The sequence below is a fragment of the Syzygium oleosum genome, unplaced genomic scaffold, assembly GCF_021117445.2.
Source record: "Syzygium oleosum isolate NSW1041296 unplaced genomic scaffold, Sole_v2.1 Sole_v2.06, whole genome shotgun sequence".
NCBI lineage: Eukaryota > Viridiplantae > Streptophyta > Magnoliopsida > Myrtales > Myrtaceae > Syzygium > Syzygium oleosum.
Window position 1 is genome coordinate 11,314,501 of NW_026607490.1, and position 27,899 is coordinate 11,342,399.

Sequence of the window (27,899 nt, forward strand, 5' to 3'; positions counted from 1 at the left end):
CTCTCTCTCTCTCTGTCTCTGAGTCATATTCTATATGAGTTGAGAGATTAGATTTGGAGAAATTAAAAATTGGATTTTTTTTCCTATAATAAGAATCACGATTCAAAAGAGACGGCCCCACACCCAGCAGGCAAATAGTTTTCTTTTTTTGCAACTAATCTAATCAAGTGTCTGATGATCTGTCACCTCCAATACCAAAAATTAAGATTAAATAGGGAAAAGGAAAGGGGCCCAAACAGAAGGAGAAATTGTGAGCAAGAAACAGCGGAGAAAGTTTCCATTTTGACATGCCCCTTGGCTTTGAAAGACGTTGCGGGGGGTTATATGAATGTGGCCAGTGAGAGGCATTTTTCCTTCTCAATCACCTACCACTGACAACTCCACTCTCTCTTCCCCCTGAGACAAAGCCCCCAAGAATTTGCTTTCGTTCCAGTATCCATTTCCCAAAAATCCTGTGCCTTTTTGGCTCTCGTTTTGTTTCCTTCCCCCTTTAATAGGCCTGCACAGGCAAGAACAGGTTGCTGCTCTTGACCCTTTTCTCTATTTTTCGTTTCTGGGTCTTACAAAGAAAGTGAGGAGAGGAGGGTCTGAGAGGATTCGTTAAAATGCATGGGTTTTGAGCTGAGACTCGGACACCCTTTTGGCCAGTAGAGGAAACCCAGAGAGGAATCTGAACAGGGTCCTTGTTTCATTGACATTGGGGTCGTCTTGAAACTTGCACGAGTAGCTTTGTTCATCTTTCCAAGTTGGTTAGGGTTTGAATTTGATTCGTCATTGGCGGTGGGCTGTGTTGAGAAGGCATTGGGAAGCAGTTTCAGGAGCAGGTACTCGTTCGAGAAGGTTGACATTCGTAAGCAATCCTGTTTATTATGTATCTGGTGTCTCATTTAGTGATTATTTGTTGGTCAATTTGCTATTGCGTTTGCTAAACACACAAATTTCAAGTTTTATGTGTCCCGTATTTGCGAAGGCCAGCTCTTTTGTTTGGTTATTGTCAACATGTTCCCTCTGATTTTCCCATCCAATCTTCTCTCTCTCTCTCTCTCTCTCTGGTTTCTACTTTATACCAATCCGTCGGTGTCGGTGTCGGCAGTGTGAGAATTAGTAGGGTCTGTGAGGAAGTAATTTCAAGACCACTCCCCATGTAAATTTTTCATGGATATAGAGTTAGCAAAGGCTTGAGAATCATTTATTTTCATATCTGCGTCCTGCTGTAGTTTCTGGGAATATGCAAAGTCTAGCAAGAAGTTAATATGTTTGTGAGATCACAGACTATATAATCTTGTGCTAATCAAGATCTTTATGTGGACTTCCAGTAATTAATTTTGTATTCTATCTCACTATCTAACAGGCACTTGAGAGTTATGCCCACGAATCTTAACGAGGAACTGTCGACAACATCTGTTTTTGGTCTCAAGGTGTGGGAATTGGTAGCAATCGTTTTTGGAGTCTTCGTCTTAATAATCATGGTGTTGTCGCTCTGCCTTAGCCTTCGCAAAAAATCCAGAAGGACCAAAAACCTTCTTCCTCTTACCCAAATTCCTACGGACTCGAAGGAGATAAAAGAGATTATCATTGATGAAGCTTCAGCAAATAATTTTATTTCCCATGAAGGCATTATTCACGCGCTCAATGATAAGTACAGCGATAAGGACTCCGAGAAGGCATTGGCCCTTTCAAAGAATGGAGATACCAGCAGTCAATCAGGCTCTTTTACTAACATTGAGAAGGATGGTATCAAATCTCAGTTGGAGGGAGTCCATGGGAAAGTTACTGCTTACCAGCCTTCCTCACATCCAATAACTGCACCTTCACCTCTCTCTGGTCTGCCGGAGTTCTCCCACCTCGGTTGGGGCCATTGGTTTACTTTAAGAGAACTGGAAGTAGCTACTGGTCGGTTTTCCAAGGAAAATGTCATTGGAGAGGGTGGATATGGAGTTGTTTATAGTGGTTGTCTGGTTAATGGGACACCTGTGGCGGTCAAGAAGCTCCTCAACAATCTGTATGTCGGATGTTAGCTTGTCTTTTATTGGTATTAAGTGAATGATGTCGTGCTTTTCTAATACGATGATTTTTGTAGGGGGCAAGCAGAGAAAGAGTTCAGAGTAGAAGTTGAGGCCATTGGTCACGTGCGGCACAAAAACTTGGTTCGACTCCTTGGGTACTGCATTGAAGGAACTCACAGGTATTGCACATAGATTTCTGGATCTGTCTTAGTAATATTGACTTCAGAGCATTTTCAAAAGGTCTCAAAATTTAAGAACTTGATAGTTCAATGACACGAGTGGATCCACATAGCGGACCCTAGTTAGTGGGTAAAGGCTCTGTTGTTGTTGACGACAACTCAAACTAGAGCATATTGGGCAAATGCACATCGTTTCTCATAGTGGGTAAAGGGTCTGTTGTTGTTGATGACCCTAGTTGCAGGGTATGATTTTTCTTATGCATGCTGGCTCATGCATTAATATAAAGAATTTGTAATTTAGACTATTTGTCTTGCGCTAGGGCCTGATTTTGGCGACAATTAAGATTCTGTTAATTTATACAAGATGGAGCAGGAGAATCAGAATGGGTTATTTGTGTTCGCTCATTTGTTTATTTTTTTTGTTATGAACTGTAGGTTGTTGGTGTATGAGTATGTCAACAATGGAAACCTAGAGCAATGGCTTCATGGAGCCATGCGTCACCATGGTTATCTTACCTGGGAAGCTCGCATGAAGATTCTCCTGGGCACTGCCAAGGCGTAAGTCATTAGCATCTCAAACTCATGACAGATTTGCATTTTATCGGGTTTTTCTTTGTTCTAGTTCTGAATCGTAGTTAAATGTTGCAGATTGGCTTACTTACATGAGGCGATTGAACCAAAGGTAGTGCATCGGGACATCAAGTCCAGCAACATACTGATTGATGATGACTTTAACGCAAAGATATCTGATTTTGGCCTGGCAAAACTGCTTGGTGCTGGAAAGAGTCACATCACAACTAGAGTCATGGGAACTTTTGGGTTAGTTGTTTTTTCCTTATACGATTTCGACGACCAAATCCCTGTCAATTTCCTGGTGGACAATTCATGCTTATTTCTCTGTCCACTTTGAAACATTTCCAGGTATGTAGCACCAGAATATGCCAACTCTGGGCTATTGAACGAGAAAAGTGATGTTTACAGCTTTGGAGTGGTCCTTCTGGAAGCAATTACTGGACGAGATCCGGTAGATTATGGGCGACCTGCACCTGAGGTATGCCAAAATCATCTGTTCTCAATTCAAACGAGGAGTCTTGAAAGCACATTATGTATAGTTTCCCTGAACTAGAATGACAAGTCCTATTTATATGATCAGACCGATCTATCTGCGAGTTCTCTCCGTAGTAGCACCTTGTATTAGGTTGAATAGATGTCACTATTCTCTGAGTTGATCATCTTTTGGTCTTCTTCAGGTGAATTTGGTTGACTGGCTCAAGATGATGGTCGGAAGCAGGCGTTCTGAAGAGGTGGTGGACCCGAACATTGAGACAAAGCCATCAACAAGCGCCCTTAAACGAGCCCTTCTGACTGCTCTGAGATGCGTCGATCCTGATGCTGAGAAAAGGCCAAAAATGAGTCAAGTTGTCCGGATGCTGGAGTCAGAGGAGTACCCGATACCCAGAGAGGTTGGACACTTAACTTCTGAAGTCTCATTCGAGTCTTGATTTCTTGAGTATAGGATGTAAAATAAAAATGCCAGTGAAGTTTTTAGCAAGTATGAATGATTCCGAGTCTTGATTTCTTGAAAATAGGATGTCAAAAAAAAAAAAAAAAACGACGGAGAGTTTTTAGTGAGTATGACTCCATATTGGATGACACCATTGAGTGCTCTGAAATTGGTCATATAACACTCTGCTTATTTTTTGGGCCAAAGCATGCATATCACTTAGTTGAGATGGTTTCCTTCAAATTTGGTAGGACAGTTTAGTTTTTAAAGTCCTAGAGTATGTTAAACATGCAAGGGTGAGTGTCTTTGGAGAAGGACTTACCTTAAATCTTTATCAAAACTTTGGTCTGCGTGACTCGTTGCAGAACTGAGTTGCTCTGCCGGGGAAAAAAGATAATCCGAATGATAGATCATTCTTGAAAACGTGCGATAGTGGTTTATGTGTAATTGTAAAACAAGCTATTTTCCACAAGTCATTTCTCTCTCATTTAAGTTATATAGCCTTTGCTTAAGGGTGATTTGTTGGCAAGTTCAGGATCGAAGGCGTCGGAGGAGTCATACTGGAGCTGCGGACACAGAGCCTCGGAGATCCATTTCTGAAACTGATCGGAGTGACGCTCCAGAATTAAGGTCAGACACTCGAAGGAATGCTGGGCACAGAGAAAGGGGCTAATCGATGACACTATGTTTGGACGGAGGGGCTCAAGATCTCTGAGTTTAGCTGATGGCATTCTCTCTGCATTTGCAGATTCATTTCTTCTTTACAGCTACATCCGAGATCGAGGAGCTGAGAGCAGAAGCACTTGATTGAGGATTTAGGAATTTGTGGTTTGAATTGCACTATATGATTGTGGTATTGGGCAATCTTTTTTTTTCTTCTCTCTTTTCAGGAATGAAAATGGCATGATTGTAGGATGTCTTTGCCATTGGTATTGTTGTATAGATGAGGTTCTTCCTCTCTCTTCTGATTTTTCCATTTTATCCTTATCTTGCTAGTCCCATACATACATGAGATTGAGAAACAGAGTTTTATGACGATTTGGAGGAAATGAAGAGTATTACATCGAGTGTTAAAAGAACCCGAAAACTGATAAACCGAACTGACCTGAATCGGTATGGTTCAGTTTATTATGTTATTCGTATGGTATGTTTCTCGGTTTAACGGTTTCTCTTGCTGGCTTACGCGTATGTTGATTGGTTTCTTGTGACAAATTTAGAACGTGATTCTCCTTATTACAAGGATTAACAAGACCCCGTAGTGATGGAGGGCATCAAAGAATTTGTGTCTCACACTTTTGAAAAGAGATTATTTACTTCATTGCTAGGATTACACATAGTAGTAAGATATGATGTCGTCTTGTACTAGGATGCATTTGCATAGTTATTGAAAGCCATGATAACAAGAATAGACCCCTATTTTCACCTGAACTCCTAAGCAAGAGTTGGTGGAGAAAACTAAGAGAAGAACCTCCTTTATAAACGTAGACGACCTCTTCGATCTTCAATCCAGGAAAAAGCAGAGGAAAAAGAGTGAAGCTGAGAGAGCAAGATCACGAGTACCTTACATTATGTTGCAAAAATCACCCTCGTAGGGATACTTTGTGCATGTAGCGCTGCGATATGTCGCTCGTGAATAGAAATACGGTGGACATACGTTCGATCCAGTCTTTGCTAACTATCGAAGTTATATAGATGAGGCTATGGATGACTTACGCAGCGGTACATTGACCCACGGGGGCAATTACTATGCCAGCGCTCATGACATCTAAGGCCATGGGGCATGCAATCGGAGCATTGGCATCCACAGATTGTGACCAGTACATTCGGCACGCTCGGGACGATGTCAAAGAGATTCGTTCCATTTCAATTTTTGGTACAACGAATACAAAAATATATCACCTGTTTGGACACCTTGGGTGTCGTTTCAGGTACGAGGTTTTTGTGTTTCGGTTACATCATACGTAGGTTACGCTTTGAAAAGTCAATATAAATTTTACCTTACCAAAAAAAAAAATAAAAATAAAATATATATATGTATTAGTCAGAGATGATGTCAACATTGGTTAAAGCAATAAAGAGAGGACTCACACAAATCCGTTTTACAGAGGTTCATACCAGTTTGGTATAATAAGACACAATGGGGACACAAAAAAAAAAAAATCTAATCACTCCTTTCCTTTTTTCTTTTTTATTTTGGAAAAAGCATTTCGTTTCCCTTTCTAAACCAAGAGAGGAGAATTTCTATCCTACATGCCAGGCCCGGACATGTAATTCGCCATTTTTTTGACTAAGGTTTATTTGGTCGATTCCATCCGATCGACGTCACAACGTTGGATGGGATGGTTTCTATCCCATTTTGGGCTTGCATCTTGGCTGCCGAACGTGCTTTCAAAGTGTATTTATTGTTAAATGCCGTGCATTCCGGATGTCAATTTCTGGGTCATGCTAATATTGTAAACATGGATAAGAACAAGTGTACAAGAGTAATAGCACTATCTGAGTCTTGATAGTGTGATATATTGGAAAAGCTATACTTACTGATTGTAACTTCTCTTGAAGATTACTAGTGGATATCAGCCTTGTTATGGCGGTTAGTGTTAAGAGTGGACGTAAGCTTGGGGATAAAGCCGAACCACTACATATATGCTTGCACACGCACTTGATTTGTACAATCTGTTTCCGCCCATGTTTGTAGTTGAATTTGTTATATTCCGCAAATGTTTTTTATAGTTCTCAAATAACCTATTCACGCCTCTATAATCTATATTGTTAGCCTCAACATAAATTTTAAAATTTCCTTTATCTCAACAAGTGCCTGACTTATGGGAAAATTGTCCAAAAAGTTCTAAACCTAAACTTTTCAATTTTAAATTTTTTGACAACTTGTCAATTTAGTTTTAAACTTTTCCTTTTTGTCAATTTAGTCATAAACATTTTTGAAGATTTGTCAATTTAGTTCTAGACCTATTATTTGGATAATTGACCGAAATGACTACATTAAAAATTCGTCAAAATATTTAGGACTGAATTGGCAAATCATCAAAAGGTTTAGGACTAAATTGACAAATTGTCAAAATGTTTATGACTAAATTGATACAGTCGAAAGGTTTATGACTAAATTAGATGCAGTGTAATAGATTTAGGATTTTTTTGACAATTTTCCCGAAATAAATACGTCTTCCATAAAAAGTTCACGGACAAGAAATTGATCATCTCCACTAAATCACACCCATAAAATATATGATTTATTCCATATAATAAACTGTACCCCTGCCTTCCACCTAATTGATTACTAAAGTCGGTGGAGAAACCTATAATAAGAATGGCTTAGATATATGGACTATCCACAAGGGGTTTCAATTAAGAGACTAAGAGGACAAAAAGTGAAGGGAGAGAGCCAAACCATGAACGCATTCCAACATCTCGTGACACTCATCGTTATAGGGCTGTTTCATACATGCAATGTCGCGAAATAAGCTCCCAATACTACACTGGCATACAAAATATGCAGTGGAAGGACGTTTGGTCTCGAGGATCCTTACGATGGTTTCAGAGGCTTCATTCTAGATGATTTAACTGATTGTACACTGACCCGCGGATATAATTATTATAATAGCTATGACGTTTGTCACGGCCATGGAGCATGCAACGGAGCGTTGACGCAATCCGACTGCCGCCGGTGCATGGAGACAGCTACGGCTCGTATCCTTGAAGAATGCGGGATGAGCCGTGGGGCTCAACTCCAACTTAAGGATTTTAGAAGAAGATACGAAGATTACCAATTTACGAAATCATTAAGTTTTTATGTGCCCATCAAATTAATTGTTCCATTATGCTACTATGTGTTCTAGCGGCAAGTGGATTAAATAAATTGCATAGTGTTTGGCATGTATTCACGAGATCACAAAAATACCAAATCTTCTAATTGACTTCCTCTTTTAACTCTCCAAACGATTGAGCATTTGGTAGATCCGTTGTTCAGATCACAGCGTCTCTTGCTCATAGTAATTTTGGAGGTCATTCCGAACGGTGTGCGTGCAATCAAATTAGTCAAGCCGAAATGTTTGAATGCAACGTATTATAGAGGATTTTCCACTTTCAGGGACGGATTTTGACAGTCTCCCGAGGCCCTTTTTCTTGTAATATCCAAAACAAACCGAATCCAAAGAATCCGAATTATTGAACCATCCAAATCCGACCCGATTCGAAACTAAAGAAAATTGAATCTATAGTGGATCCAAATCCGACTTGGCCCGAACTTTTGAGTCCAAGAGTTTACTCTAAACTCAAATTTTTCGACAATGTGAATAACCTTTCTACTGATGGAAAAGTAGTACCATTCAGAGATTAGAGTAATGATCTACACATGTTCCGTATATACGAAAGTCGGAAGTTCAAGTCTTGTCAGTTATGGCTTGTTTTGTCATTGTAATGTATGTTTATTACAATTTGAAAGATATACTTCACCGATCGTTGAGAGCTAACTTCAAATTTCAAATTAGGTATAGTATGGACAAAGTTAATTTGCGAAAAAATCGACTTATCGGTTAAAATCCGAATGGCAACTCAAAATCGAAATTGACCTATGTTCGAACTATCGGCTATTACTTGCAATCGGCTCCAACTTGGTGAGTTATATCTATGCATGTCAAAATTTGTGAAGGGGGTTCGATAACAAATGCAATGTTCATCACTAGCGCAACAAAGTTCTTCCTTTTTATTTTTTTCGGACGTGTTTTAAGTCTATGTACGGATATGGATAGGTTAGGTTTGATGGTATTGTATCTGGTTAAATTCACAAATTTCTTTTCTATGGTGGAACCGAGGAACTAAGTTTTTGTTTTACATGGGGATAAATGGCAAAATGTATAGGAGAGAGAGAGAGGGGACCTCCATGTAATATTTTGAGTTATTTTCCATATTGATTGCCCAAATTGCATGTCACATGGAGGGACAAACAGCATCCAGAATGGAAATCATGAACTGAATTTGTTTTTTAAACAAATACATGCCAATTTTCAGAATTTCCAGCATCATAACTGGACAATTTATTTCACCGCGTTATCAATAGGATGAGTTTGTTTGATATATATAAAGCTCTTTCCCTCGAGTAACTCGAAGAGTCAAACTTTTCTCTCGAGAATGCAGGTCCATGCTTCGTAAGATCCAAAAGAGCCTTCCACCAAATTCATAAACAAAAAGTTGGTGGAGAAACCTATGAGAAGAATCTCTCTTATATAGACCACAAAAACCGAGCTTCTGTAAAAAAAAAAAATATTGAGGAGAAAAAGTGAAGATTGAGAGTCAAAAAATGAACACATTGCCACATATGGTGACCGTCCTCGTCATATGGCTGTTTTGCACCGGTAATATTGTGAAATGTACACCAGACACAACAGAGGTTTGTCATATATGCAGTGGAAGGACGTATGGTCTTTTAGATCAATATGGCATTTCCAAAGGTGTTCTTATGGATGATCTGTGTGATAGTACACCAACCCATGGTTACGATTATTACAATAGGTGCTACAATTGTCACAGCCATGGAGTGTGTAACGAGGCATTGACACAATCTGATTGCGGTGCGTGCTTGCAGGAAGCTGAAGCTCATCTAAACAACGAATGCGGTCGGAGCCTAGGTGCTCTAGTTCAACTTAAAGATTGCATAATGAGATTTAAAGATTACAAATTTAGCGAGTAAGTTATATGCTTCACGTCCATCTCAGTAATAAACTGTAACAATAAAGCACATGTTTCTCACATGCTATTTTGTGTTTAAGTTGCAAGCGGACACTAGTTGTATCCTACGTTGTACTTGTGTGCTTACAAAGAGGTCTAGTAAAATGTCTAAGTTAAGTAAATTGCACAAATCTTGTTATTCGCCGGCTTGTGAAAAAACAAATCTAGCTGTTTGTGTTCGGTAGAAGGGCTCGAGGCAATTACATCCAAAGAGTTTTCTCTTTCCAAATAATTTTTTTTTCCTTTTAATATAAAGTTCTGCTCACAAGAGACTTCTATATGCCTATGGAGAAGTCTCCAATATTCTTTTTTTTTCAATAACATATGATAATGACCATTCCTCTTATGAGTACTTGTGAATGCTTTGCAGTTATACCTTGAAGAGATGTGATTCGATTGAAATTGTTGCATGGAGATCAATAGCTTCAATCAACCAACTCAGTAGGCTTGATGAAACAAAATATTTGATCTTTATAGTTTGAAACAATAAAGGGTGTCCGAGTTTTGGCCATCATTCGAGCAAGGATCAATCAAAGATGAGGATAGGTCTAAAGGCCGAGCTTACGAGAATTGTGCTTGGCCACAGTGGATGAAGTGGCTAACGAAGAGACCTTGAAGAAGGGTGAATTGGTCTATTAAGAATTTTCGCGAAAGATTTAAGTAAATTCCTTTTCGTTGAACGAAAACAATTGACTAGATGCAAATATATCTAACAAATAATGAAAGAGTTGAAGGGTTAGAAGAATTTCCAAACAGAAGTGTAGAAATTCGGTCAATTCCTTTGACTTGCTCTTCTCTTCCAAACTAACAGCAACTAATCAAGCTGGAATCCACTAGTAATCTCAAGAGTTGTAAGAGGTGTTGCTTCTACCGGAAACTTTGTAGATAACTCTACGATACGCAAGCACCTCTATTACAATAAACACTCTCTATTCTCATATTACAACTCTCACAATTCTTTCACAGAATACACATAAGAGAGCAAGCAGAACTTAACAATTGAGAGCAAGAGAGTATTCAGAGACAGATAAATAGACTTTTCTAATTTCCACTACCTTCTTCCTCAGTAATGCTTGAGACCTTTAAATAATCTTCCAAGCTTCATCCTTACTTAGAAAATATTGTGGGGTCCGCTCCTTCAAGAATTTATGGCTCACAATATGCTGTTAGAATAACAGTAGCCAAAAAACTGTTATGCTAACAAAGCCCCCTTACTTATATCGGCTTCTTGTCACGAATTGCGTAGGAAGATTCCTTTTTGAAATATAAATAAACGGAAGATTCTGCTCATTTCTACGAGGATAACAATATACGCAAGACACAAAGGTAAGGGAGGACGCTGACAGATTCGTCTTTTTATTGTTTGTTGAGTTACAGAGGTTCATTATTCCACTTAAGGAAAATTATCCATTTAGGCCTAAACCTATTATACGGATACCGATTCAGTTATAAACTTTTCAATTTTGTTAATTTAGTTCTAAACATTTGCTCGAAATTTAATGTAGTTCTTCCAATCAAATTTCGTCGGAAGTCGCGGATGTGGCATTGGTACAATAGATTTGAGATTGATTGGGTAATTTTCCCATTCCACATAGTGGTAAGAGAGGGCATGTCGTTTACTATTGATTGACGATATTGCAATATAAGCAAAAGGTTTAGAATTCAATTGGAAAAATTAAAAAAATTATAACTCAATTTGTAAAAGTGCAATAAATTTAGTACTTTTTAGATAATTTTCCCCGAAAATTTATTTAGTAGCACGTAAAAATGAGGTTGAATGGCTTCATGTAGGCCCCATGGAAATGGTTCCTGTGATAGATGGGCTCATTAGATACGTCTACAAGTATACCTTGTCCGTCCTTAACATGCATAACCCACAATTAGATACGGGATTATCCATCGATGATAGATCAATCTAAGTGTAATAGGAAACAGGAGGAGATGATCTATCCAGACGGGTTCGATCAAAAAGTAATGTTAATCACTGGCGCGATCAAAGTGCTTTGTACGGATTGAAGTCATCGATGGTGTGTGGCTGGATTGAATCCTTCACAATGGAAATGCCCTCTTCCCCCGCAAGCACCTACTCCTAACAAAATGAAAAGCAGCGAGCATATGTCGGAATTCACAAATTTCTTTTCTACAGAGGAACCGAGGCAGTAAGCTTTTGTTTTAATGGGGAAAAAAGGACAAATTGAATGTTCTGCATGCTTCAAAACAAGGATAACAAAATACTTTTCAGAGAGAGAGTGAGAGATACATCCCACATTCGTTCAAGATTTCAAGGGAGAGAGAGATTCATAGGAACTAATGACAAAATGTATAGGAGAGAGAGAGAGGACCTCCATGTAATATTTGAGTTATTTTCCATACTGATTGCCCAAATTGCGTGTCACATGGAGAGACAAATAGCATCCAGAGAATAGAAATCATTAACTAAATTTATTTTTTAAACAAACGCATTCAAATTTTCATAATTTCCAGCACATAGCTGGACATGTTATTTCATCGTGTTATCAATAAATTTATTTAAATCACACACACACACACACACACACACACACATATATATTCAAAAAGCTTTTGCCATCGAGTAACTCGAAGAGTTATAAATGTTTCTCTCGGTAATGCACGTCCATGTTTCGTAAGATCCAACATAGACTTCCAACAAATTCATAAACAAAAAGTTGGTGAAGAAACCTATGAGGAGAATCTCTCTTATATAGACCACACAAACCGAGCTTCAGTCAAAAAAAAATTTGAGGAGAAAAAGTGAACGTAGAGAGCCAAAGAATGAACACATTGCAACATACGGTGACACTCCTCGTCATATGGCTGTTTTGCTCTGGCAATATTGTGGAATGTACTCTTGACACGTCAGAGGTTTATCATATATGCAATGGAAGGACGTACAGTCTTTTGGATCAATATGGCATTTCCAAAGGTGTTATTATGGATGATCTGTGTGATAGTACACCAACCCATGGTTACAATTATTACAGTAGGTACTTTAACTGTCACAGCCACGACGTGTGTAACGAGGCATTGGCACAATCTAATTGCAATGCGTGCTTGCAGGAAGCTGAAGCTCATCTGAACAACACGAATGCGATCGGAGCCGAGGTGCTCAAGTTCAACTTAAAGATTACAGAACTAGATTTGAAGATTACGAATTTAGCGAGTAAGTTTTATGCTTCACGTCCATCTTAGTAATAAACTGTAACAATAAAGCATATATTTCTCATATGCTATTCTGTGTTCAAGTTGCAAGCGGACTACAGTTGTATCCTACGTTGTACTTGTGTGGTTACTTAAAGGTCTAGTCAAATGTCTTAGTTAAATAAATTGCACAAGTCTTGTTATTCACCGGCCTGTGTAAAAACAAATCTAGCTGTTTGTGTGTGGTAGAAAGGCTTGAGGCAATTACATCCAAGAGTTTTCTTTTTCCAGAGAATGTTGTTTTTCATTTAATATCAAGTGCTGCTCATGAGAGACTTATATATATGGAGAAGTCTCTAATATTCTCTTCTTCTTTTTTCAGTAACATATGATAATGACCATTCCACTTACTAGTACTCATGATGCTTTGCAGTTATACCTTGAGTGGATGTGATTCGACATTGAATTTGTCGCATGCAGATCAAGAGCTTCACTCAACCAACTCAAAAGGCTTGATGAAACAAAATATTTGATCTTAATAGTTGTAGATAACTATACAATACACAAGCACTTCTTACAATAAACGCTCTCTATTCATATATTACAACTCTCACAACCCTTTCAGAGAATACAAATAAGAGAGCAAGCAGAACTTAACAATTGAGAGCAAGAGTGTATTCAGAGACAGAGAGAACAGACGTTTCTAATTTCTGCCGCCTTCCTCGGCAATCCTTGAGACCTTTAAATAATCTTCCAAGCTTCATCCTTACCTATATCGGCTCCTTGTAACAATTTTTGCAGGAAGATTCTGCTCATTAATACGAGGATAATAATATACGTGAGACAGAAAGGTAAGGGAGGACGTTGACAGATTCGTCTTTTTATTGTTTGTTGTGTTGCAGAGATTCATTATTCCATTTAAGGAAAAATATCTAATTAGTCCTAAACCTATCGTGCGGATATCAATTCAGTCATAAACTTTTCAATTTTGCTAAATTTAGTCCTAAGCATTTGCTCGAAATTTCAGTATTGGTCTTCCGATCAGGTCAAATTTCGTCGAAAGTCGTGAACATGTCCATACAATAGGTTTGAGGTTGATTGGGTAATTTTTCCATTCCGCATAGTGCTAAGAGACGACATGTCGTTTACTGTTGATTGACAATATTGCAATATAAGCACGGATGAATCGGCGATTTGGAAAATTATTGTTAATTTGATTCATTATCCTAAAAAAAATACACGTTTTCGTGTTTTCGCAACATTGACTAATCATTGTATTTTATCACTTATAAAATGAGTTTATTCAATAATATAGAGAGTTTATGGAAATTTTAAGAGGAATAACCTTAAGAATATTTCTAATAGAATGTAACGAAACATAAATAGGGAACACAATGAGATTATAAAAGCCAAAAAAAGACTTTCGTCTAAATTTACATAAACGAAAGTTGGCGGACAAACCTATAAGAACCATTTTTTTTCTATATAAACTATCCATTGGAGCTTCGACGAAGAAAACGTCAGGAGAAAAGCCAAAAGGTAGATGACCAAACCATGAATACATTAGAAAATATTGCAAGACTCATGGTCATAGGGATACTTTGTACTTTAATGAATTGCCTAAGATTATGATATGTACCAAATGTTGATTTTTGAGAATGACTATATAAGAAAAAATAAATGGGTGTTGATTTTGTTGTTCATATATGGAGAATCATAAGATTTGAGTGTTACCATGTGCACTGCTACTATATGATTATGTATGGAAAATATTATGTTATATTTCCATCGCCCATATATTAGTGGTGATGATACCCCATGTGTCGGGATGCCTCGGGAGTTAAGATGCTCCGGGAGTGTTCGGGATGCCTCGTGTGTCGAGATGTCTCATACATCAGAATGCATCGGGAGTGTTTGGAATACCTTGTTAGTCGTGATGATTTCCTAGTAACAAGTATAATATATGTATCTGTGTGTGCACGTGTGCATGTGCATATATAAATATGCATTCACATGTGTATATTAATGAACTACTATGTGTGGTAACAGTGCATCACAATAAGCCAAGTCATTTGTTTGCATTGGAGTAATTGATCTCATTCAACACTATTTAGTAGTTTTCATTGGCATATCATGATAGGATAGATAGTGCATGTACTCCTTCAATTACCACACGTAATCATTTTTGCTTAATTTGAACTCATGTTGTTCTGTTGATACCTGGTTAAGTATTAAGATGATCTTCTATTTTAAACTTAGAGATTTCATTTACTAGGTTTTGGCTCATCCTTTATTTTCCAGATTTGTACGATAAATCCCCCACCGCCATGTGCTTGTACCTGAATCGTTAGTAGTTTATATTAAGTGTAGTTCAATCGTATGGATTGACGTGCGGTTGCAAGGGTTAATTCCCTATCGATTTGTCGCTTGGTATTTTAATATCAATGGAGAGTTGATTGGACCATTGAGGGGCTCGATGGTCCCCCTGGCTTCAATAGTGATGGCATCGACCCATAGTGTAGTAAGTTGACTTTTGTATAGGCAAGTTTTAAGAGTAGGAGTACAGGGGTGGTCACGATTAACCCGACCTTTTTCCCAGGATTGATGCGTTGTATTCTGTTTCTTTTGGTGATTTTATTTAATACTTGGAAGAGGGAAGATAAAGGAAAGAAGCATAAGTAAGTTTTTTTGCAGGATTGATGCGTTGTATTCTGTTTCTCGTATGATTTTATTTCCGTGCTTCTGCGTACTTCAAAGAGAAATAAACAATCTAATGAAAGTTTTCATATCGCGCGTGACCTTGTGGGGCGTCACAGCGGGTGCCCCAAGTGACGATGCAAACCCTCGGAAATACATGATTTAAGTTTGTTCCTAACCTATTTTATGACATTACATTAACAATAAGAGCCTCTTGAGGGTGTTTTAAAGGTTTATCTTTGCTACTGTTGTAAGGAGATATCTTGAGAGATTGAATAAAACATTATGTGCGGAGGGTGTAATCCGGGGCTTGGGTGTGAGAGAGCATTTGATTTAAGCAAGTAATCTCCTCTGACATTCAAATTGAACCACGTAAGTCCTGATGTATTGGTTTCTCAATTTCTCGTTTATTTACTCCATTTATCTTGGCACCGCCTATATGATATGAGACTTTGCGGTGTTGCACATTGAACTTCATGGCCATAGGGATAAAATGAGCTTATTATAAAATTCAAAAAGAGAATTTCCTCTAAAACTATATAGGCAAAAGTTGATGGACAAACCTATAAGAACCTTTTTTTTTTTATAAAAACTATCCATTGAAGCTTCAATGAAGAAAAACATTGCGAAACTCATGGCCATAGGGATACTTTTGTTCTTTCGATGTCGTGAAATGTGCTCCCGATAGGAGAGTGGTGCATAGAATACGTAGTGGACGGACGTATGATCGGTTGGACTCTACCTATGTCTTCGACGAAAGTGCCGTCCTAGATGATTCATACAATGTTACTTCGACCCATAATACAATTACTACACCGATTATAAGAATTTAATTTGAAGATTATCCGTTTTCTGAATAGTTAAGCTTCTCCATCGGCTACAAAAAACACAACCTCAAATCAGCTATCCATGTAACCATTTTCCGACAAAATTGGACATGAGGACTACATTGGTAAATCATTAGTGGGTTTAGGACTAAATTGGAAATTTTGAAAAGTTTAAAATCGAATTGGCCGACGTACAATAAGTTTATGACTTTTTGGACAATTATCTCGTAAAATGTCCAAGTTAAATGATTTGCACAAGTCTTGGTATTCACCGGCTTGTGAAAACATCAAATTTAGTTATTTGTCTTTGGTAGAAAGGCTCAAGGAAAACATCAGATCTAGCTATTAGTTAAGAATTGATTGGGTGTATTCTTAGGACTTGGGTGTGAGAGAGCTTTTGATTTACGCTTATAATATCCGTTGTTTATTTTGGATTCATCTCTGCTCTTCCTGTGGAGTGAAAATTTCCCGACGATTAGGCCGAACCACGTAAATTTTGCCGTATTATTTTCTCTATTTCTTACTTATTTTTCCATTGATCTCGCGATTGTGTTGATAGCATGGTCCTCTTTCCGCATCAGAATGAAGCTATGGCCTTTTGAGAGCTATCTTTGTCCGCTTCTAAATACACACAGGAAGATACAAATATAGTTGGGTGTATAGATTAATAAGGGGAACTTATCTCATAGTTTCTTACAGGGAAAAGTACCAAAAAAGTTATAAACCTATTGCATTAATACCAATTCAGTCTTAAACCTTTCAATTGGATCAATTTAGTCCTAACCATTTTTACATTAGTACCAAGTTAGTATATTCAGCCAATTTAGGCCGAAAATTATTACTGTGGATGTCGGCCGTCCTATGTGGCATGGCCAGCGGACGGCCGTTATTGACGTGGACAATATTAATAATCTTTTAAAAATTCCCTTTTTTCTTTTTTTTCTTTCTTTCTTTCCTTTTTTCCTCTCTTTTTTTTCCTTCTCTTTCTTCTATGGCTTGTGGCCGGTCTGGCCACTGGCCACAGGCGAGGGCCGCCCTTGCCAGATCCAGTAAGGGCTCGATCCTCACGACTCTCGCTTGTGGCTGGTGGCCGGACCAGCCATAGGCCAAAGAAGAAAGAGAAGGAAAACAAAAGAAAGGATAAAAAGGAAAAAAGAAAAAAAGAGAATTTCAAAAAAAGTATTAAAAATTTCAAAAAATATTAAAATATTATTAAAAATGTCTACGTTAGTGCCAGCCGGCCATGCCACATAGGACAGCCAGTATCTACATCAATAATTTCCGGTTTAAATTGGCCGGATGGACTGAATTTGTACCAATGTGAAAATATTTAGGACCAAATTGATCCAATTGAAAAGGTTTAGAATTGAATTGGTACCAATATAATAGGTTTATGAGTTTTTTGGTACTTTTCTGGAAAATTGTCAAATCAGTCCTAAACCTATTGTACGGCGGCCAATTCAGTCCTAAACCTTTTAAGTTTGCCAATTCAGTCCTAAACCTTTTAAATTCTTGCCAATTGAGTCTTTCCGGCCAATTTTGGCCGGCCGGCACTGACGTGGCCGCCGGCCGTCCGGCACTGACGTGGCCGCCGGTCGTCCGGTCAACGCTGACGTGGCAATTTTTAATTATTTTTTTTTCAATTTTTTAATCGTTTTTTTTCTTTTTCTTCTTTTTTTTCTGGTTTCTCCCCTCCGGCCAGTCCGGCGGCCGGCCAGAGGGGAGGGCCGGCGAGGCCTCTGGCGAACCCGCCGGCCACCGGTGAGGTCTCGCCGGCCCCTGGCTGGGCGAGACTCGGCGAGGCGAGGTCGAGCCTCGCCGTCGCCTGGGTCGCAACTGCGAGGCTCGGCGAGGCGAGGTCGAGCCTCGTCGTCGCCTGGGTCGCGACGGCGAGGTCGAGCCTCGCCTAGGCGAGGTGGACCTCGCCGTCGCGACCCGGCGACGGTGAGGCTCGACGAGGCGAGTCGAGCCTCGCCGTCGCCCGGGTTGCGACGGCGAGGCTCGGCGAGGCAAGGTCGAGCCTCGTCGTCGCCGGGTCGCGATGGCAAGGTCGAGCCTCACCCGGATCCGGTGAGGCTCGACCTCGCCATCGCGACCCAGCGACTGGAGGCGAGGTCGAGCCTCGCCCAGATTTGGCGAGGCTCGACCTCGCCGTCGCGACCTAGGTGACGGCGAGGCTCGGCGAGGCGAGGTCGAGCCTCGCCTAGATCTGGCGAGGCTCGACCTCGCCGTCGCGACCCAGGCGACGGCGAGGCTAAACCTCACCTCGCCGAGCCTCGCCTAGCCAGGGGCCGGCGAGGCCTCACCGGTGGCCGGCGGGGCGAGCTTCGCCAGAGGCCTCGCCGGCCCTCACCTCTGGCTGGCCGCCGATCACCGGACCAGCCAGAGGGGAGAAACCAGAAAAAAAAAAGATTAAAAAATTGAAAAAAAATAATTAAAAATTGCTACGTCCGCGTTGACCGGACGGCCGATGGCCACGTCAGCGCCGGCCAGCCAAAATTGGCTGGAAGGACTCAATTGGCAAGAATTTAAAAGGTTTAGGACTGAATTGGCAAACTTAAAAGGTTTAGGACTGAATTGGCCGCCGTACAATAGGTTTATGACTGATTTGACAATTTTCCCGGTACTTTTCCCATTCCTTACATGTGGGGTGTCAGTAACCAAATCTATCCGTGTACGTCAAACATCCGAACTTAAACTCACAGAAAGGTTTGATTAATAAAAACCCACGAACGATTTACGGTGAAAGGGTATGCATGGCATATCAGTGTAAATGAACTTGAAAATGCACAAACGAAGATGGTAAGAATATCTCACGATTCACTGATAAAGAAACCACAATTGCACAAACAAAGATATCCTCCAGCAATCAATCCATGATTATTGCATGATATAAATCTTCAATAATTCGACTATGACAATAAATGTAAATGAGCTCCAACAACATTGACGAGGTAGATCAATCACTGAATACCAAATCTAGAGAGAGAGAGAGAGAGAGAGAGAGAGAGAGAGAGAGAGAGAGAGAGAGAGAGAGAGAGAGAGAGAGAGAGAGAGAGAGAGAGAGAGAGAGATGATTATTCACCTTTGCTATTTCCAAAAGTGTAGTGTGTCAGACTCTCATGCCAATTTTGTGAAACTTCAACGTGAATCATAGCTACGGAGGAGAAGGAGTTTCGACTCCCCTGCTGCTTTCTTTAACTTTTGATGTGAACTAGAAAGCTATGGAAGAGTTTTGACTCTCTCAGCACATTCGTAGAGTTTTGACGTGAACCAAAGAATTACGGAGGAGTCGTGAAACTTCGATATCAATTAGAGATACATAGGAGAAGGAGATGGAGAGGTAAAGGTTTTTTTTTTTTGGAAATCTCATAGCATTCTTCAAGAATTAAAAATCATTTTCAAGTTTGAATTTGTTCATTTATAATTAGGGTTATTTTATTTCATTTTTATTTACTAATTTTTTATTTTCCCTCTCTTTTTTAATTTCTTTTTTATTCCCTTCCATCATTCTTTAATAACAATTTTTCTTATAATAATCTATACTAATATACCCAAAATAAGCTATAAATATTAAATATATATATAATATATATTATAGCATAGAAAGAAATTCAAATATATAATAAAAATAGAAATGAATAAAAACGAAAATTGTTTTTATTTTTTTGTGTTGTTTTGGATTTCCTTTATTTTAAAATTCAAATATTATTTATATATATATATTTTAAGTTTTATTAATGTTAGCAGTTTGTCATTTGAGAAAATTAGTTTTTATACTATAAATAGAAGAAATCCTATCCACCTTTATCCCACCTCTCCTATGAGATATTTCTATCCGAGCTCTATCCCTCTTATATATGATATTATCCTGTCTAGAGCAGGAACCAAACACAGGAGAGTATAAATCCTGGCTACAAAACGTCACTTGAAAACTTTATGTATTAAGTCATTAGGATCTTTTTATAAAACCCATTGTCGGCTTCCACAAACTATAGAATATTTTCATTTGTGAAACTATGCTATAAAGTATGATAAATCCGACAGTGCAGGATAGCTCATTTACAAAAGTATGCTGTTTAAGTATGATATATCGGTTATTGCATGATAGCTCATTTCGGAAACGTGATCATTGTGGCTATTCGGCTTTTTATGCATGTCGAGTCCTAGATCAATATGACTGATGGCATGGTGTAGAATGATTGGGCCATTAGTGTACCCACGAGAAATGGGCCCTTCGCTGGGCCCATTATGGATTACAGCGGACTTTGTCCATTAAAAGACATTTTGGAATGAACTGAAGTGGAAATCTAAGCATCTTGAGCAAAAAGAGTCGGAATTAGTTAACACTAGATCTTGAGTGTGCATCATATCAACCCTTATATAAGTTTCTCAAAATTACTCCTTGGTTTGGTCGAAAAGACAATTCAAATAGCGATTTTTTTATCATTTTAAAACAGGTTCCATTTCCTTGCGATTCCCGTCTCAATATTTTTGATTGACAAAATACCCAATCGTATTCGCCGTAATAGATCTCAAGCTTCATTTTTGGAGCTCAGCTGAAGTAATAGTATTCAAAAGTAGATCATCGTACGTCCAAGCTCTGCAACAGGGGGGCTCCATCCACTATACTTCACTCACATAACCCTGCCAACCCTTTGGTTTTGGGGTGCCCCCATCAAATTTTTCCTGAGAAAATTTCAATCCCCAAGGAAATCGAGGTGGGTCTTGCAACTTTTGTCAAGAGGAAACCCCATGATGTTGATTTGGTGGTTAAGACAGATCTATGTATATTGATTATGTGCACGGTACATGTTACCATACAGGATTCAGAAGTTATTCATGGATTTAAATTCAGTAACATTTTGCGTAACTATAAATTGCGAGTTATAGAAATTCCAAGTGTACTCTTTGTAAGGTCCTCCCAAATCAATTACATAACTCCACGTTGTTCTACAAATTTATATTTATCTTTAGTTTCCTGTAATTTACTTCTTGCACTTTTCATCACCGGTAAGGACTGATTTTAGTGTTTGCGCTTTTAATTACTCGGCATTTATTTTCTTGTCCTAAGTCAACAAGGGATCATTTACAACCTTTGTCGATTCATATATATCCATCCATAATTTAAACGGCATTTCATCAATTCAGCGAAACACGTCCTCTTAAAAATTTCCATAACCTCTGCAAGTTAAGCAGGGGAAAAAGCCTATTGCCTTAAAGCACAAATATTATATCTTTGAACATAACTATTATTGGGTAGGCTCATTTTATAAGTGATACAGTTTACATGATTAGTCAGCGTCGTGAAACACGGGAGCACGTATGCTATTTCTTAAGAATTAATATATCAAATCTACAATAGTTTTCAAATAATTTATTCTTTTTTTTTTGGTCGGAAAATTAAATATATTATTCACTAGGAAAGGATAGTAGGACCCGATAAATGAGCATCAATACATAAGAGCTCCCAAAGTGCTTGGGGAGGGGAGAAGACCCAATTCAAAGGTAGGTAGTTTTTTTTGTGGGCTTTAGCAACCCAGTCCGCAACAAAGTTGGCCTCTCTATAACAATGAATAACCCGGATACTAGAGAAGGATCGTAGCAGGTCTTTGCATTTCAAGATAAGCACGTGAACTTCCCAACTAAGTTGATCTGGGACTCTCTACGGCATTGACTAAGTCCAAATTGTCAGACTCAAGTACAAGGACTTCGTGTCGTTTGGGAAAGAAGTGAGTTAGGGCTTCTAACAAAGCGAGAGACTCAGCCATAAGCGAGGACGACGTTGCCACCGTACGAGCTGCTCCGTCCAGCAACCTCCCGACGGAATCACGGCAAACGCAGGCGACCGAACCTTCTGAAGCTCCAGGTTCGTACGATCCATCTATATTTATCTTATAAGTTCCATACAGCGGTGGATTCCAAGTCCCTGAAAAATCATCGGCTTTGTTCCCAGATCTGCTTGATTTGGGGTTCCATTTGTTAAAGCTCTTCAACCCAGCTAGAACAGAGTCGATGATGCTGATTGTGTCGGGTTTTCTGTTCTTGAAGATGGCTTGGTTGCGCGCCTTCCATATATTCTATAGTGTTGCAGCAACCAGCTCTAGATTAGGTGAGTTGCTTGACTTTCCTTTTAAATTCCCGAACCAATCTTCAATTCGAGTAAGACCCTAACTTGATATATGAACATTCAGCACAGGGTTCGACCAAATTTCCTTTATCCAAGGACACAATAAAAACAGGTGCTCCACAGTTTCCACGCATCGATTGCATAAAGAGCATGTGGGATCAGGTATAACTTTTCTTCGAAATAAATTCTCTTTAGTTGGGAGAGCATTCTGGCATAAATTCCACATGAAAATTCTAACCTTGGGTGGAGAGTGCAATTTCCATATATCTATCCAGAGGGTGGGAGGAGGTTGAAAAGAAGTTGAGGCTTGATTTTCATTCTGTTTATTTGCTTTCTCTCGAATGTAGTTGTATCCACTTTTAACTGTGTACTTGCCTGCCTGAGTTCCGGTCCATACGAGCCGGTCTTTCTCTGTTTGGGGTTTAATCGGGATAGCAAGGATTTCTCTCACTAATTGATCCTCAAAATGTTCAATTAAAACTGTTTCATCCCATATGCCTTCCTCACTAATAATGAGTTCAGAGACAAAACGTGGTTCATCTCTATTAGCAGGACCTCCTATGATTCCCCTCTTCAGCCATTTATCCTCCCTGATTCTTATTTGTGAACCATCCCCTACTGCCCACAGCACTTGGGGTGAGATGGAGTCTCTTCCTAGGATCAGACTTTGCCAACCCCATGAGGGGCGTTGTCCCTTTTCCGCATGCCAGAAATCTCTATGAGGAAAATAAAGGCCCTTAAATAGAATGCTCCAGAGAGAGTTTGGACTATTACTCAGACACCAAGCTTGCTTTCCTAACATTGCTTTATTGAAGGAGAGCAGATCTCTAAATCCCAGGCCACCCTTATCCTTTCTTGTCTTCAGAATATTCCATCTCTTCCAGTGAATTCCGGCTTTGGTCTCATTGGTTTTCCACCAGAATGAAGCAATTTTCTGTTCAATAGCCTTACAAATAGAAATCGGGATCTTAAAAACAGACATGGCATATTGTGGTAATGCTTGAACCACCGCTTTAAGCAAAACTTCCTTACCAGCTTTTGACATTAGTTTTTCCTTCCACCCTTCTAGTTTGGAATTGACTTGTCCTAAAATCCAAGCAAACATTTATTTTTTCGATACTCCCCAATCCGAAGGAATTCCAAGATATTTGCCAGTTTTGTCAATAATAGGAACTCTCAATTCCCTTGCCATATTGTCTTTCATAGTTTGGGGGCAATCACTACCAAAGAAAATCCCCGATTTGTTTAAGTTTATAGCTTGTCCAGATGCTAGGCAATATTGATTCAGGATAGATGCCAAATTCTAACACTCTAGAATTGTACCATTCAAAAAGAATATTGAGTCATCCGCAAAGACTAAATGAGAAAGGGTGGGACACCGCCTATTCAGTTTAATCCCTGTGATACTTCCATTGTCCACAGCTGTCTTCATTAATGAGGACAGTACATTTGCCACCAGAATGAAAAGGTAGGGAGATAGGGGATCCCCTTGCCTAATCCCTCGAGAAGGTTTGAAGTAATGGAGAGGTTCTCCATTAAACTTAACGCTGAATGAAACTGTTGTGACACATTTCATAATCCATCCCACCCATTTCTCATCAAAGCCAATCTTGATTAGGCATGCCTCCAAGAAATCCCATTCCACTCGATCGTAGGCTTTCTTCATGTATAACTTGAGAACCGCTTGAAATTTCTTTTTTCTCTTTCGAATTCTAATTTGATGCAACACCTCCTGGACAATAAATATGTTATCTTGAATTTGCCTCCCGCCGACGAAAGCACTTTGTTCCATTGCAACAAGTTCTGGTAGAAGTGGTTTGAGTCTATTGGCCAGCACTTTTGAGATAATCTTGTAGCCAAAATTACATAAACTAATTAGGCGGTATTGATCTAGTCTCTCTGGGTTCGGGACTTTCGGGAGAAGGGAGATGTGTGTTTTATTTAAATCTGGTGGCAGGGATCCAGTGTTGAAGAAATTCCTCACCTCCTTTAGAATATCTCATTTAATCTCTTCCCAATTCTGCTGATAAAACAAACCACTAAGGCCATCAGGCCCCGGTGCTTTTGCTGTGCCGAGCTGGAAAGTTGCATTCATTACTTCTTCCAAGGTTGCCTCAGCCAACAAGAGGTGATTCATCTCTTCTGTTACCACCCGAGATACCTGATCCAGAACTGGGGAGAAATGTCGAGGGCCGATAGATTGATATATATCTCGGAAAAAAAGTATGGTATGTTCTTTCAACTGGCACTGCTCAAATAGCCATGTATTCTCTAAATTCTGAAGCATAGAGATCCTATTCCTCTGTCGCCTCTGAATGGTAGTTGCACGAAAAAACTTTGTGTTTCTATCTCCCCATTTCAACCAATTAATTCTCGATCGCAGCCCCCAATACATCTCTTCCTGCCTCTATAAATAATCAATATCTTCTTGCAGATTTTTGATTCTCACTTTGTCAAAGGACCCCCATGGTATTGTTTGTCAGCCACTGCAGTTCCTGTTTTAGCAAGTTGATTTCCCTATGTCCATTCGCGAATTTCTTCTTACTCCATTTGGAAAGGGCAAAAGTTACAGCCTGCAACTTCCCGACTAAATCCTTTTCAAAGTGAGTGGGAGAGCTCCAAGTTTCTTTCACCACCTTTCTACATTCATCACTCTCAAGCCAGAAGGCTTCAAACTTGAATTCCTTTTTTCGTTTTACAGGGTTAGCCCAAAGAGATAGAAGTATAGGACTGTGATCTGATCCTATTGCTGGGAGAGCATAAGCTTCTGCTTCAGGGAACATCAACCTCCATTCAATCGTACATACCACCCTGTCAAGTTGTTCTTTAACGTACTCATCCCCTTCTCTATTATTGGCCCAAGTGAACGCACACCCTTTACTGTCAATGTCCATCAATGAACAGGCATCTAGACAATCCTGAAAAGCATTCATTCTATAGTTTTCAGCCAAGCGCTTTCCAACTTTTTCCTAGTAAAACCGCACCTCGTTAAAGTCACCCAAACACACCCAAGGCAGTACATTCATGGAACTTATATTTCGCAATTCCTCCCAAAGTTGTAGCCTTTTTTGGTACAAATAAGAAGCATGAACAAATGTAACTCTCATTTCCTTTCCACTAACCACCTCTTTACACCTCAAATTCACAAATTCCTCAGACATTGAGTCTATTTCCAGTGAAATTCTTTCATCCCACAGAATAGCCAAGCCTCCCGCCATGCCCACAGGATTAACTACAAAACAACTCTGAAAAATGGAGTCTTCTCTTTATTCTCTGAATAACCTCAGCCTGATTTTTTGTTTCCATCAGAAAAACCACAGTGGGCCTAAAACGAGCCACTAAAGCTCTTAATTCTCGGACTGTCAAGGGTGTGCCCAACCCTTGACAGTTCCAGCATAGTATATTCATGGTTCACTTGGTGGCTTATTAGGGCTAGCCACCAAAGCCCATGCAGCGACTTCTTCAGTCGTACGAACAGGTGTTTCAAGAAGTTGAGTTTCATCTAGCCAAGTTGGGGTTTTAGGTAGTGAATTGTAAGGACTGAACCTCTTTTGTTTTTTGGTTGAGGGAGTTTTTGGTTCCTTACAGCTCCTCTTTCTGTTGCCTTCTGAACTTGTTTGGGCAGGCTGAGAATTCAAGCCTTTCTCATGAGTAGGGCCTGTAAGCAGAAGTGCTCTTTTACCAGAATTATACATTGTTATCTCCTGCGTGTAGTAGGGATCTGTCCTCATGTGATCTTCCTGTTGTATAGTGGAATTAATACTGGGAGAGATGGGCTGAACATCTTCCATAACCGCATTTTGCCTTTGGTGCTCAGGAGTTTCAGGGATACTCTCTTCAATTTCTTCTACCATAGATTCCTTCTTGTAGAAAACTTTCCAAAAGGGACTGTGCCCTGAAGTTTCAGCTTTCAGCCAGCTTCCAAAACAACTTCCCAACTCTATCGTAAATTTTTCTTCATCGTAGGGAATGTCTTTGCAGTAATTAGCATAGTGTCCAATCTTCCCACACGAGTAACAAAAGAAAGGCAGCCGTTCGTATTTAAAATCAAGCCAGACCTTCCTGTTTTGGTGTCGCATCAATTGTCCAACTCTCAGTTCAGTATCCATGTCCATTTCTACTCTCGCTTTCCCAATTCTTTGAGCTGTAGGGCCTCGAGCATCTATTTTCACTTCTAGTACGTTCCCCATCGAGCTAGCAATTTTCTTTACCATACCTTCATAATTCCATTCAAGAGGGAGTCCAAAAATTCTAACCCAAAAGGCACAGGTCTTGAACTCATAACAATGGAGAGGAGTATCCGGTTCCCAGGGTTTCAAGAGCAGTAAATGATTAGAAAAAGACCAAGGACCTCCTTCCAGCACTCGATTCTTTTCTCCTTCATTACGAAATGCAAAACTGAACTTGCCATTTTCGAGGGGTTTGACCTCCACATACTCATTCCTCCAAGCCTTCTTCATAGCTGTTTGGAGTGCTTGGAAATTTATGCTAAGGTTTTGGAAAAGTTGCCCGATAAGAGAGACCCGACATTCCATGATTTTTTCCTCTGAAAGTTCCTCATCTAGAATATTCATATCATTTTCGTACATTAACTTACCCAGTTTATTGCAGAGATGTGCCAAACGCTCAGCAGCACCTTCTTCCTCATCCATCAGCAACGTTCTTTAGTAACTCAAAACCCTATTGAAAATGGGACACAACGCCTTGAAGCATTCACCGGTAGTAGAGGTCAAAAGGTCTAAAAGCCAAAAAATCGAAGAAGGAACCAAGAAATTTGTGGAGGGCAACATGGGTGCGAGACAAAGCTGTGAGAATGGGAATGGATTTGTGGGCAGGTGTCAAAGGTGGGTGACAAGGCTGAGAGCCCAAGAGCCAAAGACACGCAGATGCTTCAATGGTTGTGGGATAGGGAAGAAGCTGTAGAAGAGAACAAAGAGTTGAACCACAGATGCAAAGTGAACACTGGGAAACTTATCAAAGAGAGTAGAGAAAGCAAGAAATCGGGCTAAATCATGGTGGAAGGTTGGGGCTTTTGGTAGGGTTTGGGTTAGGGTTTAAGGTATAGGAAGCCATAGCTACACAAAGCGGTAGAGAGGAGCTACACAAAGCGGTAGAGAGAGAGGTTGAATGTCATAATATCTTGTTACCTTCAAATCATTTATTCATTCTCGCTTATATTGGGCAATATCAGCAATCAAAGGTAACCATCTGTCCTCTCTTACCACTATGCTGAATTTGTGTATGCAAGTGGAATAATAAATCTTTGTCATACCACACAACGATGGGTGGCCATAGTCCAAGCACAGTTCGTTCTTGCAAACTTAGTCTTTGGATGAGGATCTTTGGCCAAAACTCGAGACATTCTCAATAGATTCAAACTATTAAGATCAAATGTTCTAATTTATCAGTATTAATGAGTTGGGTTGAGTGAAGCTTTTGATCTCAATGCGACATATTCAATGTTGAATCAAATTGACTCAAGGTATAATTGGAGAGCGTTCGAAGAGTATTAGTAAGTTGAATGGTCATTTATCATCTATTATTTACAATAAAAAGAGAGAGAGAGAGAGAGTATTGTAGACTTCTCCATAGGCCTATAGAAGTCTCTCCGTGTGCAGCACTTCATGTTAAATGAAAGCAACATTCTCTAAAAAAAAC

At 39.5% G+C, this 27,899-nt stretch overlaps 1 protein-coding gene and 1 long non-coding RNA gene across 4 annotated transcripts; both read left to right on the forward strand.

Annotated features, from left to right (window-relative positions):
• The first annotated feature begins 261 nt into the window (after window positions 1-261).
• Window positions 262-4,768, forward strand: LOC115690597 (probable receptor-like protein kinase At5g18500). Its single transcript, XM_056312197.1, has 8 exons — window positions 262-840; window positions 1,352-2,002; window positions 2,081-2,185; window positions 2,621-2,743; window positions 2,834-3,004; window positions 3,107-3,236; window positions 3,436-3,648; window positions 4,225-4,768. The coding sequence occupies exons 2-8, from the start codon at window positions 1,365-1,367 to the stop codon at window positions 4,360-4,362; spliced, it is 1,518 nt and encodes a 505-aa protein (XP_056168172.1). The 5' UTR covers window positions 262-840; window positions 1,352-1,364; the 3' UTR covers window positions 4,363-4,768.
• Window positions 4,769-21,847: 17,079 nt separating this feature from the next.
• LOC115690587 (uncharacterized) lies at window positions 21,848-26,949 on the forward strand. Of its 3 annotated transcripts, XR_008816859.1 has the most exons (4): window positions 21,886-21,980; window positions 22,163-22,223; window positions 22,311-22,403; window positions 26,853-26,949. It is a non-coding gene; the product is annotated as an uncharacterized LOC115690587 (long non-coding RNA). The 3 variants fall into 3 exon arrangements; XR_008816860.1 differs by lacking the exon at window positions 26,853-26,949 and having other exon boundaries at window positions 21,848-21,980; window positions 22,068-22,223; window positions 22,311-22,575; XR_008816858.1 differs by lacking the exon at window positions 26,853-26,949 and having other exon boundaries at window positions 22,311-22,575.
• The last annotated feature ends 950 nt before the right edge of the window (window positions 26,950-27,899 follow it).